This window comes from Saccoglossus kowalevskii, chromosome 9 (genome assembly GCF_978046115.1).
Source record: "Saccoglossus kowalevskii chromosome 9, keSacKowa6.1, whole genome shotgun sequence".
Taxonomy (NCBI): domain Eukaryota; kingdom Metazoa; phylum Hemichordata; class Enteropneusta; family Harrimaniidae; genus Saccoglossus; species Saccoglossus kowalevskii.
This window is the reverse complement of record NC_140649.1, coordinates 20,390,657-20,400,784: the sequence shown is the minus strand read 5'-3', so window position 1 is coordinate 20,400,784 and position 10,128 is coordinate 20,390,657. Positions and strand designations below refer to the sequence as shown.

The 10,128-nt window shown below is 36.0% G+C and overlaps 1 protein-coding gene across 1 annotated transcript; it reads right to left on the bottom strand.

Moving 5' to 3' along the window:
* Positions 1 to 3,383: 3,383 nt before the first annotated feature.
* On the bottom strand, positions 3,384 to 7,478 carry LOC146738957 (uncharacterized). The gene is made up of 9 exons (XM_085503769.1): positions 7,397 to 7,478; positions 7,046 to 7,163; positions 6,817 to 6,951; positions 6,558 to 6,671; positions 6,284 to 6,397; positions 6,012 to 6,089; positions 5,846 to 5,926; positions 4,408 to 4,635; positions 3,384 to 4,193 (listed from the first exon to the last, which is right to left on the bottom strand). Exons 1-9 carry the CDS (start codon positions 7,412 to 7,414, stop codon positions 3,973 to 3,975), a joined length of 1,107 nt encoding a protein of 368 aa, XP_085359895.1. The 5' UTR covers positions 7,415 to 7,478; the 3' UTR covers positions 3,384 to 3,972.
* Positions 7,479 to 10,128: the final 2,650 nt, after the last annotated feature.

The following is a 10,128-nucleotide window of genomic DNA, read 5'->3' as shown; positions in this document are numbered from 1 at the left end:
AAGTCGGTATAATTCTGCTCCTAATTGCTGACCATTTAACAACAGTAAAATACCCAACTAATACATTATAGAGACTGTCATAGAACACTATTATATATGATTCAAATATAATACACGGGATACAACGTCGCAGCATTCAGGTTCAGTCCCAAGCCCCGAGTTAAACTAATGTAGAGAGAGCAATATCTACTTATAGGCAACTGGTTTTCAAAACATCATTCACCAGTAAGTTATTATGTATAATATTATGTTGTCCTAGCAACACATATTTAAAGATAGATTATAGATTGTTGTAATGTTGAAGACTTTAGGTGGTATTTTCAATAATCGCTGTTGCTTTCGGGGTTTTTGATAATCCGTTCTGATGCTTCACATTCAATACAATTTTCATCACGTAGGGGGCCACAGACGAATGTCAATGACTTCAATATGAGATTTTCAACTTTTTTGTTTACCATTTTATTTTGTAATAAACTAGAGAACCATATTTTTGAATTGGGTGTCTCGAATAATTGGATTTATATGTAAATAGGAGACAGTAACTTCTTTGTCCCAAAACAAGTCAATACCACTTTGCTCTTTTTATTTAAGCCTAAAAACACACAAAATAGAACGTTAGCACTTACAATAATATAGGCGGCTATAATTATTCTGTGACCTGGTGTTTTTGTTTTAATGTAATAACCAACTGTTTGCGTGAATATTATGTAGCTATCAATACCATAGTTTACATCCAGTGGGAGTATGTAAGCAGTCGAATTAATAGAGGAACCACTAACGTGGGTACGACTATGAGTGAGCAGCTTATCGCAAACATGTCTGTTTACAACTTTACTGTGGAAACTCAAATATATACAAAAAGTGATCACAATATTAAGCCGCGATAATTACTATAAACTGTTAACATTGGCTGATAGAGTGGCGTGCAAACTCGTTCGTTTCAAGGCGGCGTCTCTGATAAAATCAATGCAACTATTTAGTAGGTTAAAAGAAAACGAAAGACGTTGCGTGGTTGAAAAGCCAATGCAAGTGTATTTTTACATCAAACGACAACGATATTCAGTTACAAGTATTATTTAAAAGTACAAATATGATCCGTGGTACATCGTGGCCATTTCACAATGTAATCTCATCCTTACAATTAATGAAATACAAATTTAGTATATTAGTCTTATTTGTGACTCGCTGTTAACATAACTCTGTACTATGGTATTGGTGATATATGAATTGGGTGCCATAGATTGATAATTGATGGCCAACCAATCTAATCAAGTATGTATTTTGCATTGTACGAGTGTAAAATAAGTTATTAGGAAATTAGAATATTAGGATTTTAGTACCAGCTGTTTTATACGTATGCGCATTGGCCGATCCTGCCAAATCTCGTCATCTGTTTTGGAGCGTGTCTGATCGATGTGAAATTGCTTCAGCCATTGGGTAACGGAATTAGCAGGTGTCTGTGTGAAAACCGCTGTAAAGTGGCGGTAAAATGAATTTGCGCTGTTTTGGGGCTGCCATTTTCTGAATGATTTGGAGCAGCAATGGAAGCCGACCATTTAAATAATAAAAAATTGTCCAGAATATGATTTTAAATGACCGAACTTATAGAGAAATCAGTCTCGTATTGGAAAGCATGTTTCCGGGAAGGAGAGGTATCGAGTAGATTTTCTCCCCAGGACGCCGAGTTGGGCGTCGGTACCGATAGTGAGGCGGTGATTACGGTGTCAAGCGACCAACATAGTAAACCAAACCTAGAACTCGCGATACTGGCGCTGACGACTGTGGTCGAACAACCATGAAAAATAAATGGCGGGACTTTGGTGTTGCACATTTAGCACAGAAATAAAAGACACGCCCACAGTTGGAAAACTATCCATTTTATTATTGGTCACGATGTACCAAGGACCATCTCAACGTCCTCAACGTAAACACCACATACAGGGCCGTACAGAATGAGCGGCTTCCTTTGTGTACAGTCAGTGCCAAATTCATGAGAGAAACACGACGCACTTGCTAAGCCCGACAGTCTGGTGGCGCCCTACTCTTTCATCACTAACCAAATATAGTATTATCCTGTTCCCGAATTGGACATTTGTTTAGAGTAATTTCCAATTCTACACCAGGTCCTTAGTAATTAATGATTCCACGTATTTATTTGGCCGTTATTTGACAGACGTAAAATGCCATAATGTTAATTCGAGGAAATTTAAACACACTGATACTGAAAATGAATTAAAAATTTGCCAAAAAAATCCAAATTTGTTATCCCATGGAAATAATTGAAATCAAAATATTTGACAATATATTATGTTTTGCGTCGCATGCAAGCGATTGAAATATCATATAAAATGGGCCTAATATACTAATGTTGTATTTATTTAATTGTAAGAACGAGTTTACATCCTGGAATGGCCACGATGTACCACGGATCAAATATTCATACAAAGTCGCACGTGAATCATACAAATGCGCACAACCACTTAGTGATGATCATCGGTCACTTATCGTGGGAAGTATTATTTTATGGAGAAAGACGCCATACATTATGGAGTGGTCAATATATATATACATCAGTAATTTTAAAAATTTAAATTGTTATCTATAAGAACCATAAAACCAAAGTAGCCTTATAAACAGCCATTTAATTCGCAGTGGTGTGGGCGGAGTAAGACGGTGATTATTTTTGTTACTTTCTGAGTATGCCATTCACCATGACCATTTCCATATAAACAAAAGCTCTAGCCAATATCAGATTTGACTAGTTGTTATAAGATGTGGCACTTGGAAATAAGTGTTGTGACATGTGGCAAATGTCCAACTGTCTTGGGTAATAATATTGGCTAAATTTCAACTAGAAACAGGTAAACCGTTATATCTGTGTGTACAAAGCTAGTGAATTTGTTTCAAGCCAAAGAAATTGCATAAAAACACATGGACAGACAGTACTGTAAAACATGTCTTTTTAGCTAGCATATTATTTTAGCTAATTTAGCTTATTCGCAATTCAGCTAAATTAAGATGTCGTTCATTAGAAAAGAGTATATTCTCACAGTAAGATTATTGGTACTTTAGCTAAATTAAGATTCAGTTAATTCATGCATTGAGTCAAATTCCCTAAAATAATATGTATTGGCTATTTCATAGTGTTTTACTGTATTTTCTTGCAGCACTAAATGTGACAATTGCCCTACTGTCCGTTCTGATTTGGTGGGTTAAAACGACCTTAAATATGCCACACCAGCCACATATAGCGCCCGACGAGGAGCTGGGTAGGTAGTCAAGAATAACATTGACTGAAGAAATGCAAAGGAATCAATCGCAACAAACATATTGGGAAATTCAAAGACAGTGAAATATACCAAAAAAAAACAAAAACAGGCATATAAATACTAACTTTCTAGGATCTTTATTTGCTCCAAGTAATTCAGAGTAGAACAAGATGAATCAACGCTATATTCTGCCATCTTTATTTTATTATTGGATGCAATCATTATTTTATGGGGGCCATGGGTTATAAATTGAGAGGAGTTAACACCCATGATTTTTAAAATGCCTTGATCAATAAAAACCTAAGTTATAGGGACACATTATTTTGATTTTTCACTGAACCAATAAATGCATTTGACAGGGGAATATAAAAACTCTATCACAATAGCAAAACAGCTTGCTGCATTATAAATATTACTTTCCTGTCAAATTATTGGTTTATGTTTATTTTGAATCCGAACAGGCCAATTCTATAACACCTTGCTAGGCTCAAACTTTCGTCCAATCAGAGCATTCCAAATAAAAATGATTCCCCACAAATGCTAGATGGCGCTCTGGCCAAAAATTTGCAATAATTTACGTTAAAAAAAGATATATATATTTATGCACATACATTTGTGAACGTCAATAATGTAAATCAAATACTGTCGGTCCAAATTAAAACCGGTATTTCCTTCACCTTCTCATACCACATGACTCGTTTCATCAAATCATGGGAGCAAATACTTCTACTTCACACATATGTAGGGCAATTGTTGTCTCGGTTACTTTAACAGTGACATAACGACCGAGCGTATTTTCATCACATTCAAATGGAATCGTCGCTTGCAATGCAGTAGCGTAGTCGATCTTTGAACCGCACTGAATAGCGCTCACCTCGTCAGCAGTATTAGTAATCAGGACCACTGCCTCCTGTATTTTGTAACCTGTATACCGAAGAAGTTACACATTTATAATATATTGAGAGGGAAGTATTTTCAACGATTTTATAAGCCATATACTGTTCAAGTATTGAATATACGTATTTATAGGACAAGCGATAGAATAGTTTACTACACATACTACTGAAATACGGTTTTTCATCTTTTCACATCCGTCACAATTGCAAAGTAAATACCATGGTTATTACTGAATACTTACTACAACAATCTTGTCTGTTAGTGATAACTACTCGCGAAATACAGTGTATTTCTGCCAAATCTACTCTCCACCATGGCTCGTAGTACAAGCCAGTTGTGTGACTGCAACTATTATCTAACCAATTGCCGGATTTGTCTCCATCAACCGCATGTTCTGGTATTCCGTCTTCGTTAGCTGTACTACTTTGTGTGGCTGTTTTCCCCAATGCTACATTTACCAGTTCACCACCTTCCAAAATATGCAATATATACAATATGTATATGGAAATATATGTAGAAATAGAAATTAATAGAATAAAATAAACATTTGAATAAAGGAAATGTTTCCTTTGAGAGGAGTAACAATATTCCAATGTAAACACAAGTAAAGACGTTGCTCAATACAAATACACTTACAGCGTCTAATATATGTGTCTGTTGTATGGTAGTTCTATATACTGATTGTGGTAGCGCTTGTTATAAGTCTACAATAAGCTTTGGATGGGGAAAGTTGTAGCCCTATATATTAGCATATGGGCCATAGTGGCAAGGAATGAAAACATAGTTGCAAAGGTAGAGTTCAACGATTCTGAACTCCAGTCGCCGGTTACCCTGGGTGATGAAATCCACACTGGTGGCTGTGTTGTAAAAAACACCATGGCTTGACACTTGTTAATTTGTGGAATTTATTATTTATCTAGCCAGTGTATTAATCTGATATTGAACCCTGTTGTAGCATGATAATTACCAACTTTTTGGTATTGTGCTGTGTGTTTTCACAAACCAGGTATTCGCGTTGGTGTGTGCTGCAGATAGCGTTTAGTATAGAATTATTGCAGGGATGGGTGATACGGAGAACCATGTCAAGCATAACGTGTGTTGGATCTGAATAAACTATGGTAACACATAGTTCGTGTGTGTCAATGTAGGAGTGATATTGACGTGTGTGCATTTTATTGAAGTATAGTGGTGCCCAACAGTTTAAATTATCCCTGTATATACACAAATTGTGTGAGAACCCCTACATGAGGTCATAAAAATATTGAATATTTACCCGTGACCTCGTGACAGCCGACTGTACAATGTAACAGGATTAAGTTTGTTAAATACACTTAAATACATTACAATGTGGACTAGTTTTGGGTTGTTCTTTTTGTGTATGTCTCCGTGTTTCAGACAATAAAGGGTTTTAAGCTGTCTCTACCGAATTGTTTTTGAAAGTATTTAGACAATCACAGCTTGGGGAAATCAGTTGATGAGAGCACTGAAAAGAGCCAAACTAAAAACTGTTTAAGTATGTCGACATATAAAATATATTCCTTCAATTACATTATATTAGCATGGCAACTGTATGTTAAATTCGTCTTTCATTGCCTATAATTTAGACTTAAACAAGACTATCGTGCACGGGACTTTGGGACAAATGATACAGGATAAAAATATTTTCAAATCGTTCTTACCTGCTGAACAATCACATGTGAATGAACCCGTCGGTTCGTTGATACAAACGCCACCCATACATATGTCTTGATTCCAGCAGTCTACAGACGAATATATGTTAGTGAGTAGCAGTAATGAATGATGATTCATCACATTTAAAATATTCCACAAAGGTAAATAACTTACAATCACACCAATATCCATTGAATTGGTCTACACAGAGAGCGTCAATGTGACATGGATTTGATTGGCACTCGTTTGTTTCTGTAAGACAAATACAAGCATATCTGTTTATTCAGGAAATATCTGAAACACAATATCCAACTCAAGTAGAACTAACGTCGAGTAAAAAAAGATATCAACATAAGGAGATGGATCTTGTTTTGTAGTGTTTGATAATGATCAGTAAGTGTGATATCGAAAGTATCATTATATGTGATTTTCTAGATTGTGCTTACCAATCTCGCAGCGCAAACTTTCATATCCAACAGGACATTGACATTCATAGCTATTTATCTTATCATCACAAGTACCATTATTTTGACATGGGCTTGATAGGCACTCATTTATATCTGCCGAATAATATAAAAGGACATTCCAATGAATCACAATGTTCCACTCAAGTTAGAATGATTTTCAGGTAAGAATGATATCAACATAAGAGGGATGAGTCTTGTTTTGGTATATTTGATAGTGTGATTATACATATGTGATTTTTTAGATTGTGCTTACCAATCTCGCAGTGCAAACCTTCATATCCAACAGGACATTGACATTCATAGCTATTTATCTTATCATCACAAGTCCCTGTATTTTGACATGGGCTTGATAGGCACTCATTTATATCTGCCGAATAATATAAAAGGACATTCCAATGAATCACAATGTTCCACTCAAGTTAGAATGATTTTCAGAGGACATTCAAATTAACCACAGTACTTTCTGACTACACATGTAGAGACAATTATCAAACGAAAGAAACATTACATACCTTCCTCACATGTCGCACCACGATAACCATCCACACAATCACAAGTAAAGACCTCCATTGAACCGTTACAAGTACCACCATTCAAACATGCGTTATCTAAGCATGGACCGTCGTCTGTTAGGTTCGTATTGGGTTCTGTCGAAAAAAAAACAGAGTGACACAATGACAATACATCCATTTTCGAACACTTCAAAAATAGAGAGAAAACTAGTACATTACTGTACATTACCTGTTACGGTTGTCATTGTAAGACCAACTGCTGTTACCACGATTGCGACACCAACAGCAGCTAGAACTCCGAGTACGATAAATTTTCGACGCCGATTAACTGTACTTCTTCCATCACTCTATTGTTATACAAATACATGTCATCACTCATTAACATATACGCGCACTGTATTATATGTACTATATCGTAAAAGGCCAATCGTCCCAATGTACCATAAACGTTTTGCATGCAAGCAGCTCAATGATATGTATGTTTCATTAATAATATAATAATATGCAAATCTCGAGTCAGTATTGTGCACATATACACAGTAAAGACAGCTAATTGTACATTTCATATTCATTTTCTCACCTTATCTCCATTCGGCATGATTGCGGGTCATTCAACGGAAAATTACTCGACTTCAGACTGATATGATGTAACAAGTGAGAATCTGTTGCAAGACATAGTTATATATTGTTGTAACATAATGAATGGATTATCTACTCCGTCAATGTAGGGTAGCAACAATAATTATTTAAATGCAGATTATAGATTTGTGTTATAATGCTGATGGCTAAGTTATATTTTTCATTCATTTCAGGTGTAAGCAGACTACTGCTTCGGGGAACTAGCCTTTGAAATCGCCGCTGCTTTCAATTAAAATTGTAATTTGTATCAAGGAGTGAGATCAAATGCGAATGTAATCTCCTCTGTTTAGTCGGATGAATTCTAAAACGGGTACTAGTAATTGTGTGTGCAGAGTCATTGCTCAGACAAGCTTTGACCATTTGGTTGTAAGTTCGTATATTGACAGTACATATTATTTGACAGGTGTACGTGATTTTGGAATTCCATTATTTTGAACCGAACGATAGTCATCTTATTCCCTGAAAATTTTGAAAAATCGTATGTTGAACGTGCCATTTATAATTTTTCTGCAATGCTCGGGCCAACGTCTGTCAAACTTGGTATGAAGGTTGTATATATTATTATATATTATTAGTGATTGGTGGCAATTTGGTATTAACAAATAATGTTCCACAGCTATATACCTAACCGGCCTTGACGGATCTCATTCAACAGCAATGTTGAAAACCATGCATATTTATCTAATTATTCACCAATTCCTGATATCTCAAAAAATCAGATTGAACTTGTGGTAGATGTGCTCTGGAATAAATTACATGAAAAATATACACAATCAAATTTATGTTCTTCAAGTATTATAAACTTCAATGTTGTAGACTTGTCCATTTCAAATAGCAAACAGATATTATTAGCCAAGCTATTTTCAATATACTTTTTTGAAAGACTAATCTTCAATTTTGAATTAATTCGTAATATGCTTCCAATACAAGGAAGTTCTTTCTAATCTTTTTGGTATGTTGTAATTTGAACAAATATTGCCGACTGGTGGCCAGTTTCTTTTTCATGGAATCCATGCTAGTATCTCTTAAGAAATTACTCTTCCTGTTTAATCTTAGACGCTATAAGTTACAGCGTGCCGTAATTTTGCGTTATTTCCATCCTTGTTAACACTTTATAACACGTATACACTTTTAAAAATATAACGACCAATAATAAATTGTAAATATGTAATCAGTATCCCAGCCGTTTAAGTCGTAGTTGTATATCCATACTTCCTGTGTATGTCTACCGAAGCTTAAGAGTTTATGTTCAAGTCAATTACATGTATAAAGAATTGGGTCTGCCAATCAGTGTTTGTCATCACAGTTTTCCATCAATGTGAGGGCGCTTACACTGATGGCAATTCTGTTGGGATTTCGCGGTCACATGACTTTCGCGTTCACCCCTCGCTTACGCAATTTACATTTATTTTTCAAGAATTTTCCATCGGAATCGCAACAGACTGCAAGCAAGTCTAACGTAAATATCAATGAGGGCAACCACTTAGCGATGATCCTCGATCACTTATCGTGGGCAGTATATTTTACGGAGAAAGACGCCATAAATCAAGGGATGGTCAGGAAGTACTTGTCGTATCTTTAAATTGTCAACTATATTTGAATAGCAAACGCTTTATTGCATACTCTTTAATCAATGAGCGGAAATTAAAACAGTGCCTCAAAAGGTTCTTTTCAGTGCAAAGTGGATTGGTCCACTCGACAGTTTTAAAGTAAAATAACTTTCATACTTCTTCGTTTCTCGTCTAGTGTCACTCACTGTCATGTACATGCATACTCTATACTAAGTATTGATATTCATATTCAATACGACATTGATAAGAGATTATGTTTGTGTTAACTGGTATTAGTGTAAAGGATTCCCATCCTTCCCACGTGGCTAATGCACCCAACCGACGGTATCTCTCGAATAGACGGTGGAAGTCAGTTTTCAAAAACACCGCTCAATCGATGTGTTATATTTTGTTGGTTGATGCTGTAAGGAAACGTCAACGAATTGCTTGCTATGGTTGAAGCTATTAAGCATTTCAAACGTTGATAGTGAGTGTGGATAGTTTAGAATTTAGAAACGATGAGCTGCCTTCGATATTGTTGCCAGCATTATCTAGCAGTGAATCAAATTTACCTCTGAAAATGTTATCAATATCCGGTGTGTACCACGGTTCCACTGCAATGACAGGGGAGATGGATGCATGCATCTCTCGACCATGAAGCGTCAAAACTATCACTATCGCACTGAAATTCGAGAGTAGCAAAAATTCAATCAACTGTTTCGGCACTCTCTCAAGTAGAGTAGAATAAAATGTGTCCGAAATTTTTGAAACCAAGATTTGTAGGAGGAGATACATATGTCGCGATGGTTGGAAAACATGATGTTGCCATGGAAAAGTGGCTCCAGAATTTCGTTCTGATTATTCCGTTTAACTGAAGTGCTGGTGTGACAATTTCGAAAGTAATCGGCGCACCTGAAAATTTTACAAAAGAGTTGGTACGTACATGTGGACCGACGGAGTGAATATTAGGGCAATCCTAGCCCAGGGAAAGGATCGCCAACAGACAAATGATTGAACGGAGTGATTATATCAGTAATCCTAGCTAAAGAACGGATCGCCTAAAAACACGTAGATGAACGGAGTGATTATATGGGTGATCTTAGCTCAAGGAACGGATCGCCAA

What these genes read in the sequence shown, in the direction of transcription:
- LOC146738957 (XM_085503769.1), bottom strand. An exon ending in TACAATGACAACCGTAACAG is followed by an intron (nt 6,952 to 7,045) that starts GTAATGTACAGT and finishes TTTTTTCGACAG; the next exon opens with AACCCAATACGAACCTAACA. An exon ending in AAGTTTGCGCTGCGAGATTG is followed by an intron (nt 6,090 to 6,283) that starts GTAAGCACAATC and finishes TTTGTCTTACAG; the next exon opens with AAACAAACGAGTGCCAATCA.